The sequence below is a fragment of the Solanum tuberosum genome, unplaced genomic scaffold, assembly GCF_000226075.1.
Source record: "Solanum tuberosum cultivar DM 1-3 516 R44 unplaced genomic scaffold, SolTub_3.0 scf00013, whole genome shotgun sequence".
NCBI classification, from domain to species: domain Eukaryota; kingdom Viridiplantae; phylum Streptophyta; class Magnoliopsida; order Solanales; family Solanaceae; genus Solanum; species Solanum tuberosum.
In genome coordinates, this window is record NW_006238940.1 from 1365505 (window position 1) to 1378152 (window position 12648).

Consider the following 12648-nt stretch of genomic DNA (forward strand, 5'->3'; position numbering starts at 1 on the left):
TCTAATTACCAATCGATCTTTGAGTCTTTCCATGCTTCCATCTGAATGTTGTTTGATTTTATACACCCATTTATAGGGCAATGTCTTTCTCCCATGAGGTAACTCCACAACCTCCCAAGTTTGTTTAATTCAAGTGCTGCAATTTCATTAGGCGTGACATTTTACAAACCTGGGTGATTCATATCTTGGGTATAGCTAGTAGGTTCTTGGAGGTTTGAAAGGAAATTTATGAATTCTTGATTTGTGGAAGACAAACTGGAAAAAGAAAACTAAGGAGGAGTAAACTAGGAAAGAAAACAAGAACTGGTGACATTGCTGAGTTGCAAAGCGTTACAAATATAATCTTTTAGATAAGTAGGTGTTTTATGACACCTAGAAGATTTTCCAAGAATATTATCTATGACCATAAGAGAAATTGACGGTGAGGGAATGTTATCATGAATAATAGGAGAATATGGAGAATCAAAGGCACCGGGATGATGATCATCAGAAAAAGCGACATAGTGATAGGTAAAATAGGAATAGAATTATCCTATGTGGACAGATTATGAGGAACTAAAGTAGGCAAGGGATCCTTAGTACCAACACAATGATCCATAGGAAGAAAAGATTCAGTACATTCACAAAGCTTAGTAGAGGCAAAAGGAAATACATTTTCATGAAATATCACATCTCTTGAAACAAAAATGTTCTTGGTTTAAAGATTAACTTAAAACCTTTCTTTCAATTAGGATATCCCAAAAACACACATGACACAGCTCTAGGTTCAAACTTTGCCCTATGAACCGAAAGAGTGGAAGCGAAACACAAACATTGTAGGTCGTTCTTCTGGCTTAAGTAATGATAAAATGCATCTCTGGACTTCATCCATATCTGCTTTCCATAGCTCCCTAAAAATGTTCTTGGTTTAAAGATTAACTTAAAACCTTTCTTTCAATTAGGATATCCCAAAAACACACATGACACAGCTCTAGGTTCAAACTTTGCCCTATGAACCGAAAGAGTGGAAGCGAAACACAAACATCCAAAACACTTAAGACTCTGATAATTTGGTTTAGACGTAAAATGAATCTCATAAGGTGTTTTGTATTTGAGAATTTGGAAGGAAACCTATAAATCAAATAGGTTGTTGTTAAAAGACAATAACCCCAAAACTTAATAGGTAAATGCAATTGAAAAAGAAGTGCTCTCGATGTTTAAAATAGATGTATGTGTTTCCTTTCCACAACCCCATTTTGTTGTGGAGTGGAAACACAAGTTGTTTGGTGAATGATGCCTTGAGATGACAAAAATTCAGATTGCAGTTTTCAGTCCCCAATTCAAAAGCATTATCTGATCTTATTTTCTGGACTTTAGTGTGAAACTGCCTTTATATCATGATTTGAAAAGATTTAAGTACTGTAAAAGCATTTGATTTGGAAGATAGTAAGAAAGTCCATGTTCCTACACTAAAACCATCTACTATAGTGAGAATATATCTGAAATTGTCATGAGTAGGATTGTTGTAGGTAATAACGGATCAAATTTAGTAGTGTCTTCTCTTTAGGACTATGTTGTAACTTCCTCCTTGTATATAAGTTATAGATAAGTCTTACCTTTTTCTTAGTTTATCTCTTTCCTGTAGAATCTATATATACTTTGTCTACAATCAATAAAATACATCGTTCCTTTCATTCTATTGGCAACTTTATACTTTATATGGTATTAGAAGCCAATCAACTCTCATGAGTAAAATTCTATCGAGAAACCCTCCCAACCTTCCCATCAAAATTGCCCCAAACATCACTGTAACCAACTTTGATGCCAATACAATGATTGTTCAGTTTAATCCTGTCACCCAGTTACCAATCAAATTAAATGGAAGCCACAATTTTTCCCTTTGGAATGCACAAGTGTCCATGCCTATGTGTGGTTCACAACCTTTTTGTCCATCTCGACGAATCTCTCCCAGGCCCTACTCATACAGTGGCTCAAAATAATCAAGACGTCGAAAATCCTACATTTGTTTCATGGTATCGCCAAGATCAACTAATTCAAAATGCCATCTTGGCCTTAGTTGATCCAACTCTTGCTGCTACAGTTGTCGTTGCATCCAGTTTCCAGGCTACTTGGGATGCTTTGCACACTGCGTATGCCAACAAATCGCAAACAAGGATCTTTAGTTTGCACGATCGTCTGGCATGCCTCACAAAAGAAACCCTTCCTATCGCTAATTATCTGCACCTAGTTCGATCACTCTGTGATGAACTTGCCACTGTTGGAGCTCCTATGTCCAATGAGGAACTAATTGTCAAAATCCTCACTGGACATGGATCTGAATTCCGTGAAATATCAGCTGCTAACCGTGCAAGAGATTATGTTATCTCTTATCCAGAACTTTATGAGAAATTACTTGACCATGAACTTTTCATAGAGCATGAAAAAGCAAAGAAGCCACTTTCAACACCCATTGTTGTTGCTATTGCACAACAAACAAGCATTCATTCTCGCTATGGAAACACCTCTAACAGGCGTTCAAATGCAAATCCCCCCAACACCAACCAGTCAAGGTGTGCCCATTCATGGAGTATTGTCAACAATAACCAACTGCAGCGTTATGACCCCACTCTGAAGTGCCAGTTATGTGACCGTCCTGGTCATTTTGCTAAGGTTTGCAGATCATAATCACACGATCACCTACAAGCCCGAGCAAACTATGCTGCTCGATCTCCAACTCAACGGGCTCCTTGGATTGTTGATGCAGGGGCCACTCATCATATGGCCTCTAATGCGCAAAGCTTTACTGATGTGCACACCTCCCGTGGTCCAAAGGAGATAGCAATGGGGGACGGTAACACAATTCCAATATCTCATACCGGTAACACTAACTTAAGTGCATCGAATCAGCAATTTTAGCTTCTCAATACTTTATGTTCTCATTCTTTAAAAAAATGTTCTTTCTGTTTCCAAATTTTGTCGGGATAACCATACGTCCATTGAATTCTTTCCTTTTACTTATTGTGTGAAGGATCTGAGTACTAGGGCGCCTCTGTTTCGCGGGCAGAATTGAGATGGGCTAAATGAGTGGTCGTCGGACAGTGCACATCATATCCCTTAATGCAATGTTATCGCTCTTCTACACCTGTGGAATCGGCGTTTAGGTCATCCTAATCATCGTACTTTAAACACTATTTTTCATCAATTTTCTCTCAAGTTTCACATTCTAGAACCGCTTCCATTTGTAATTCATGTTACTCTAATAAAATGCACATGTTACCTTTTTCTGAAAATTCATTACAAAGTCAACGACCATTGCAAATAATTTATACTGATTTATGGGGGCCATCTCCTGTTTTGTCAATTGATAACAAGAGATATTATGCCTTATTTGTTGACCAGTACTCGAAATACATGTGGTTGTTCACTATAAAATCAAAAAAGGAAGTTCTTGATTTCTTTCAAGCTTTACATCCCTTACTTGAGCATCGGTTTCAAACCAAAATTATGTCTCTATATACTAATGGTGGTGGTGAGTTCCAAGGTTTATCCTCATATCTCAAACCTCATGGTATTGAACACTTAGTGACACCTCCATACACGCCTCAAAGAGTGGCATCATATGAATGCAGACACAGACATGTAGTTGAGACTGCCAAAACCTTGTTGCATCAAGTCTCATTTCCCTCATCTTTTTGGAGTTCTGTCTATCACCAAGCAGTTTACCTTATAAACCGTCTAACCACTCCAAATTTACAAAATAAATGCCCTTATGAAATTTTATTTCAGGAGGCTCCAAAGTATGAATCCCTTAGAGTTTTTGGTTGTTTATGTTACCCATGGCTTAAACCATATGCCAAAAATAAGTTAGAGCCAAAATCGACTCCTTGTGTATATTTAGGATTTTCTTATAAACATTACTGCCACCAATGTTTTGATCCCGTCAAAAACAAATTGTACTTATCCAGGGATGTTCAGTTTTTGGAAGACACCTATCATTTTCATAATATTTTTTTTGAATCTAAAAATCCAACAGAGCACTGACATCGATTGGGAAATTTGTTTTGATGATCTACATGTGACTAATAAACCATCAAGTTTAGATTTTTGTCATCCCCTCCCAGATGATCTGCCTGTGCACCCTACCCGGCCCAACTCAATGCCTGGCAGATCAGAAGGTGTCTCAGTTGCATCAGGTAATTCTAAGACTTTATATGCGCCTTCATTGCCACACACCATTACACCACCACCGGATAATACTCATCCCTCATCGTCACCCAGACCATTAATCACCTATCAACGTAAAAATCACCTATCAATGTAAATATCACCTATCAACATAAATATCACCAACAACTAAATACCTCAGTGTTACTACTCCATTCTCATATACCTCCCCCAACCTACCTTCTCAGTCATCTGCCAATAACCCTTACCAACCTGCACTTGCTTTGACTCCATCTGATCCTTCACCCATGGTGACAACTTCAAGTCATCCCACGGTCACACGCTCCAAAACAAATAGCCTCAAACCCAAGCAGTTTAGTGTCAATGTTCAACTTTCCTAGTCCTTTGTTCCTCATACATACAAACAAGCATGTCATAACCCTCACTAGAGAGAAGCGATGCAAGCTGAATTAGATGCACTTATTAGGATTTTTTTTTATTAATAATAGAAAAATAAATAAAAATAGTAAAAACGGGATTAGGCCCAAACAGCCCAATCCCAAAATCTGAAAAAGACTAGAATAGGAAACAAAAACTAAGGAAAAACAAAAAGGGAAAGGTAAGCCCCCATATTTTCAAGTAACCAAAGTCCCGAAACTTCAAACCGGCAGCAATGTTGGATCTCCATCGATCTCCTTCCTCCACAATTCATTCAAGCGACAATGGTGGACCTCTATCAATTGAATCTTTGTGCAAATGATGAGATAAGAGTTAGACCTTACTCACAGTAGAACTAGGGAAACTTATTGTCAAGCTTGGATAGAGTACACCAAGACGTTAAACCTCTCACTAACGCCACGTATTCTTGTCCATCGAAGACTTCTTCAGTTCAAACAAACTTGATCCAGTTCCTGTGTGAGAGGTAATCCCCAACCCCTATCGATTATTCAACAAGAAACTCACGTTTACATTGTTATGTAGTGCCCTTATACTGATGTACAAATCGATCTTATTTGGGGCTTCCTCTAGGTGGTAATCTTCCGTTCTCACTCAGATAAGTATAACCACAGCCTTACCAATTGTTGTTGTCTCTATCAGTGCCTTCTAGAGTACCATTTTCCTTAAACCTTTGCCTTTTGACAGATTGAGCTCCGAGGGAACTGATACCACTGTCTAAAAATCTAGGATCTAAAGTCCATGGACATCTATTAGGTACTTCTTTCATCTCCTCTACTTGACTTATACTGTAACTGCATTCCATTTTTTGCAACGATTTTAATTCCATACTACAAACCATAGAATTTGTTTTGCATTTTAGTAATTCTAATGTTTGGAATATAATTTGCATCCATGATTAGTAGGGATTTTCCTTCCTTTGGTACTTCTTGAATTGATTGGAAAGTTTTAATCTCTGTACCTACAAAAGAAAAAAATAAAGTTAGTGAAGTAGTCTGCCACTTTGTTGCCTTCCCTGAACGTATGTAACACCTCAACTTCCCTTTTGTTTCTCAAAAATTAAATCTTCTTAATCAGCACTTTTATACTCCAAGGGACCTCCGAACTCCCATGTAAAATCTTGGTCAATATTAGTGAATCCGTCTCTAAACACACAGGGAGTAAATTATGTGTAACACCATAATTTAAACCTTTCTCCGTAGCACTAGTTTCAGCCTCCAAACCTGTTTTATGCCAAGATCATAAGTTGCAGCAAATATAAGTTCTCCTTTCCAGTTTCTGATGCAAAATCCACTAGCACTTTGTCCAGGGTTTCCTTTAGAAGCTCCATCTAAGTTACACTTGTAAGTCCTCTCCATATGAGGTTTCCAGTAAATGACATTAGGAACTACAGTTGGTTTATATCTCTCAAAGAAATGCACCAAATTTGGCCAATCCTCAAGGATATTCCTCATCCATGGATATCTAAAAACAGCTAACCAGTGCATGTTCATGTTTACTTCCATCATCATGTCTTGCACATTCATTTTGTCACCATGTCTTATTTTATTCCATCTTTTCCAGATTTGCCAGAGTATTAGACCAGGTATAGCATTGAATAGGGGCCTTAGCTTAGATGAACAATTTGCATTCCACCATTTATACAGTGTGTCTTTTATTTGAAGAAAAGGACCTTCTACATCAGCAGCTCTAGCAAAACTACTCCAGATCCGATTAGCAGTAGGGCAAGAAACAAAGAGGTGTTGAGAACTTTCAGTAACCATCTGATCACAACATCAACACACCATCTCCTCCTTAGTTTCAAATTTTGCTAATACTTCACCAATGGGGATCCTTTTCATTGTCAATCTCCAGAAAAAGAAAGATACCTTAAAAGATACACCCTTCTCCTAAATCCTAGCAAAAGTATCATCCTCAACTCCAGGGGTTCTGATAAAGTCCCAAGCAGACTTAACTGTGAATTTCCCAGAGTTGTTTAACATCCACATAGGATTATCTCTTTCCTCTAATACTTGGAATCTCTCAATATTATTGAGAAAATGTTTTACAACATTCTCTGGGAACACATTCCTTAAGAGCTCTTCATTCCAACTCCCTTCATGAAATAAATGATCAACATCTATTTGCATCTATTTGTTAATATAAGACACTGGTAGGTAATAATATAAAGCACCTAATTGTGTCCAATTGTCAATCATGATACTAGAATGCCTACAATTTGGTTGCCACCATATTTCCTGCTCAAAAAAATCTCTAACAGCTAGCATATATTTCCAGGTTTGGGAACCCCCTTTCCACTCTATTGTTTGTGGTCTGTGTCTTTTACGGTATTTATTCTACATAAACTGGAACCATATAGTATTTTTTGTTCTAAAGTTCCACTACAATTTTGTAAATAAAGCCCTTGAAACATCAAATAAGGATCTAAATCCTAATCCACCTTGTTCTTTGGGTACATACGTTATTCCAGGAAACCAGTGTTTATCTCCTCCTACTTCCTTAAAATTCCATAGAAATCTTGCAAAGATTCTATGAAGGTCATGAATGACACGCTTGGGAGGAATGATAGCACACAACTAATATATAGGAATACTCTGTAATACATTATTGATCAATACAGTCTTACCCCAAAAGACAGAAGTTTCCCTTTTCAAGCTTGAATTTTGTTTTGAACCTTTTTTATAAGTTCAGAGAAATAAATTTTCCTTTTCGTTACATGCCCAATTGGACACCAAGATAAGTTAATGGGAACTTACCTCTAGGAAAACCAGTACACTCTTCTATCATCTGGATATCACCTTGTGCTGCCTAGTGATAAACAAAATATGCACTTTTCTCTTTATTGATTTTTTTACCAGATTGGGATGCATAATCTTGTAAAGTCTTCATAATAAAGTTCAAGGAAAATCTATATGCCTCAGCAAAAATGATAGTGTCATCATCATAGGCAAGGTGATTAATCTGTTCACTCCACTTTGAAAGACCAGACCCTTAATACCCTGCATAGCTGAACAAATTATTAAGGGCCCTAGTAAGGACTTTAGCTGTTAGAATGAATAAAGAAGGATATAAAGGATATCCTTATTTAACACCCCTAGTAGAGTGAAAAAAACCACAAGCTTGGCCATTGACCAAAACAGAATACCAATTGTTGGCCACTAGTCTCTATATTTTATCAGTAAACACTTTGTTAAAGCCCATTTTTTCCAACACTTTAATTAAAAAGCTCCAATCTACCTTGTCATATGATTTAGTCATGTCATGTTTAAACACCACATTAGCAACTTTACTCCTCTTCCTGATATCCATAATGATCTCCTAAGCAAGTAGGACATTTTCTGTAATACTTCTTCCTTTGACAAAACCACATTTATTAGAAGAAATAAGAGAAGGTAAGAATACTTATAGTCTATCATGAACAACTCTGGAAATAACTTTGTTAGAAAGTTGCAAAGACTGATAGGCCTTAGATCAGCAAATGAACTCACCTTATCCTTCTTAGGAATCAAAACAAGGTTTGTATGAGTGATGGATTTTGGGAGTATCATCCCTTTTTTTAAAAATCAATCACCACCCTCACAACATCCTCTCCGACTATATCCCAGCAAACTTGATAGAAGTGCCCAGTCAGACAATCAGGTCCACTAGTACTATTCCCATTAAGTTCAAATACCATCTTTTTAACCTCCTTCAAAGTGGAACTCTTATTTAGCATTTCATCATCTTCCTCCTTAATCAAAGAGGGAATTAATTCCATAAGGGATAATTTAGATTCATGTATATCACTAGAAAATTGATCTTGATAGAATTTTACAGCCTCTTCCTTAACTTCACTTCCTTCAGCCCATGTACCATCAACTTTCTGCATTTTGGAGATTTCTAATCTTCTCCTTCTTTGTTCTACAATATTGTAGAAGAATTTGGTGTTCCTATCTCCTTCAATGAACCATTGCATCCCAGCCTTTTGTCTCCAAAAATCCTCTTCAAACTTCAAGTATTGTGTATATTCTGCTTGAGCTCTATTTAGGATGATTCTATTAGCATCAGTAGGAACATCCTCAAACAATTTTTCTTTGATTTTCAGAATTTCCTCCCTTATAATTAATTGTTTGAAAAGATCCCCAAAACTTTCTCTACTCTACTTAGAAAGAGCTAGTTTAGTCTTCTTCATCTTGATCAATAAATTAACAAACACATCATCAGAATGATCATCAACCCAACTCAGCCTAATCAGATCTTTGAACTTCTCCTTTTCAGACCAAAAGTTAAGGAATCTAAAAGGTTTGTGGAAATGGACAGTTTGAACCCCACAAGACAGCAACATAGGAGCATGATAAGACCTTGTCCTAGCTAGTTGTTCCAAATCCACATGACCCAACCCTTCCAGAAATGCTTGATTCCCCACAACCCTGTCTAATCTTTAAAAAATACATTCTCCATCTGACCTCCAATTCCACCAAGTGAAAGGGCTACCCTTGAATTTAATATCAAATAGTTCACAAGAACTGATACAAAAAGCAAAATCCTTCACCTCATTTGGATAGACATTAAAGTCCATAATAACATTAAATTTCCCTCCAATAAACCAGGGGAAATTCATATTTTGCCCAATGGCATACAAATCTTCCCATAATTGAAGTCTTTCAACTTATGTACATTTAGCATAGACAAGAGTACTAACCATCTAATGCCCACTAAGGAATAGCATTTTAATAGTCAATTGTTGTTCAGAATCAGAAACAACCTCCACCTGAATATCCTCCTTTACAAATAACCAAATCTTCCCATTGAAGTTATAATGTGCATAGGCCATGCCTAATATCCTTTTAAACTGTTGGATCTGCCTAGTCTCTTGAAAAGGTTCCATTAAAGCAACCAAATCAAACTTGTGATGTCTATGAAGCATTTGAACACTATGGTAAGAGTGCTTAGATCTAACTGATCTAATATTCCATATTAATGCTTTAAAGATCATTTTAATATAGCTCTACCATACTGCAAAGAGTTCATCCTAATAGGCTTATCGCCTTGAGACTTAATCTTCTTCTTCTTTGATCTCCCTTGAGGGGAACCTCCTGCACTATTTAAAACTTGTGCATGATCACTGTGATTTTCAACTTCATCCCTATCTATTACTAGATCAGACATGGAATTTGGTTCCATTTGCTCCTTCGATGAATGTGGTTGAGTGCAAGTGGTTGTTTCGTATAAAACAAAAATCTGATGGTTCCATTGACAGGTATAAAGCTCATCTTATTGCAAAGGGATTTACCCAGCGTCCAGGCTTAGACTTCCATTCCACCTTCAGCCCGGTAGTCAAACCAGTTATTGTTCAGTTGGTGCTTACCATTGCGACGCAGTACAACTGGCCAATCCAGCAGATTGATGTTAATAATGCATTCTTACAAGAAAGCCTTAAGGAAGAATTTTATATGAGGTAGCCACCAGGCTTTGAAGATCAAAGTCACTCCACCCATGTCTGTAAGTTGAATAAAGCAATCTATGGCTTGAAACAGTCCCCCCGAGCTTGGTAAAATGAGCTCAAAAATTATTTGCTAATTGTTGGGTTTGTCAAGTCCCAATCTGATTATTCTTTATTTATTTTGCATAATTTTGGATTCACTTTTTATGTTCTTATCTATGTGGATGATATAATCATCACTGGAAATCATATTTGTGGGGTTTTGTCATACAATTGATGGTGTTTCCACTCGTTTCTCCTTGAAAGACCTTGAACAGCTCTATTATTTTTTAGGTGTTTGAGGTTATCTCTTCTACTGCTCATCTTTTTTTGTCCCAGCACAAGTATATTATGGATATTTTAGAGGATGTTGGCATGCTAGACAGTAAAGAAGTTCCTACACCTATGACCTCAACTACCATTTTGACAACTTAAGTGAATGATCCTCCGGCTAATGGTACTCTTTATAGGTGGGTAATTGGAAAGTTGCACTACTTATCCTTTACACGTCCTGATATTGCCTTCACAGCTAGAAAGCTCTCTCAATTTATGTAAAATCCACGCCACTCACACTGGAAAGGAGTCAAGCGATTGCTTTGTTATCTTCGTCACACCTGCCAATATGGCATATAGATTGCCAAAGCTCCATATTCTTGTTTGGTTGTTTACTCAGATTCAGATTGGGCTGGTGATCCAAATGATCGCATTTTTACCTCTGGCTATATCACATTCTTGGGCAACACACTAACTTTCTGGGCCTCTAAGAAACAATGCTTCGTATCTCAGTCCTCTACAGAAGTTGAGTATTGAGTTATGGTTGCTGCTGTTGCAGAAACCAATTGGATTAAAAACCTTCTTCATGAACTTCGGCTTTAACTTAAGGGAGTTCCACAGGTTTTCTGTGACAACATCAGCACCACTTACATTTGTTCCAGTACAGTCTTTCATAGTAGGATGAAACATGTTGCCATTGGTTTTCACTTTGTTCGTGAAAAAGTTCAGAATAAGGATATTGAAGTTCACCACCTTCACTCAGCTGATCAAGTGGCTGACATACTCACAAAACCCCTTACCAGAGATTCTTTTGTCCAGCAATTTTCCAAGTTGGGTGTTGTTGACACCACCAACTTGCAGGGGCGTAATAACTGATCAGATTTAGTAGTGTCTTCTCTTTAGACTCTGTTGTAACTTCCTCCTTGTATATAGGTTATACATAAGTCTTACCTTTTTCTTAGTTTATCTTTTTCTGTAAAATCTATATATACTTAGTCTACAATCAATAAAATAATCGTTCCTTTCGTTCTACTGGTGACTTTATGTTGGGTTTTAAAGGTGTAAATAGGAAATGAAGGGTTGTGACTATGCCGAAGGGTTGTGAACTTTATGAAAGGTTGTGTCATTTCTAAAGGATTGTGACCGTTTGAAAGGTTATGCCTTTTCCCAAGTGTTGTGACCTTTCTAAAAGGTTATCTTCTTTCTGAAAGGTTGTCTTCTTTCCAAAGGGTTGTGACCTTTACCCTTTGTTGGCTATAAATAAAGAGGTTTTCTCTCATTTTTCTGGATCGAATTCTTCCCTTCTTTTGAATATATTTCTTACAAAACAAAATCGATCGATCGTGTCTGAGTGTGTGATTCGTTGCTGTCATTTTGAGTTCATAGAAATTATCGAAGTTTGAGGTACCGCTACTTCTTTAATGGTTAATCCGTTTTATCTTGGGAGGAATTAATCTGCAACCTCGGGTACTTGAGGGGATTAAATTTCTTAAGGACACACAGTGGGTTCTGTGGACTCGGATAGTTCTTTGTGTTTTTCTTTTCATCTTTTATTATTTCTGGTTTGCTAATCTGAATACATGAGATAACAAGCTTAAGAAATTTATTGATGGTATTTTCTGTGGTAAGGAAATTACTTTTATTTTCTGTGTTCTTTTTATTGGGGAAAGAACAAGATGAAAAAGAGAATTATTTTATCATATGATAAAAGAGATTTGGGATGAATTAGTACTACTTTAGTATGTTCGAGTATATTTTTTATAGTAAGTTTTCCTTGGATGGGTAAGATTATTATTATTTTCTTCCCAAGTGCATTCAAGCATTGCACCCCCTTCAGTTTTCTTTTCAATGAGAAAAGTTATTTTGTGCATAAAAGCTAAGATGTGCACTGTAATTATTTTTCCTATATTCTTGGTTTTATTTAACTATGAGAAGAAATAAATGAACAGATGTTGTCTCCTAACAATATTTGAACATGAGTTTAGTTTCTCGTTGAAATTCAATGTCTTCTGAGGAAAATTGGAATATGATAGAAACTGGAAAAGAAGGAAAATATTAGCAAGAAAAGTGGCTTGCATGGAATCATTGCTTACAAATAGAATGTGATTCAATGGGGGTAATAATCAGGTTTTTATCTTTATTTCCCTTGATTATTATTATTTTTCTATCCTTTATAAGTTATGAGATTTATTTCATAAATGTTAGGATAGATGATCATTATGTGATGATCTCAAAATATATCTTTATTAATATTAATATGTATTCTGTTTAGGGGAGAAAAAAAAAAAGAAGAAAAACTTTTGTAGTTTTCTACT

General features: G+C 36.6%; 1 protein-coding gene and 1 long non-coding RNA gene across 3 annotated transcripts in view; both read left to right on the plus strand.

The window, feature by feature from the left end:
- The first annotated feature begins 1857 nt into the window (after nt 1–1857).
- On the plus strand, nt 1858–2818 carry LOC107063020 (uncharacterized). Its single transcript, XM_015314412.1, has 2 exons — nt 1858–2649; nt 2744–2818. The coding sequence occupies exons 1-2, from the start codon at nt 1858–1860 to the stop codon at nt 2816–2818; spliced, it is 867 nt and encodes a 288-aa protein (XP_015169898.1).
- A 1951-nt stretch (nt 2819–4769) lies between these two features.
- The window catches only part of LOC107062918 (uncharacterized), a 15368-nt gene continuing 7489 nt past the window's right edge, over nt 4770–12648 (plus strand). Inside the window, exons 1-3 of one of the 2 annotated variants that reach the window (XR_001474945.1) lie at nt 4770–5065; nt 5173–5355; nt 9839–10080. This is a non-coding gene — a long non-coding RNA (uncharacterized lncRNA). Of the gene's footprint in view, nt 5066–5172; nt 5356–9838; nt 11262–12648 lie in introns of those variants that run through there. The other variant, XR_001474944.1, reaches the window with a different exon arrangement.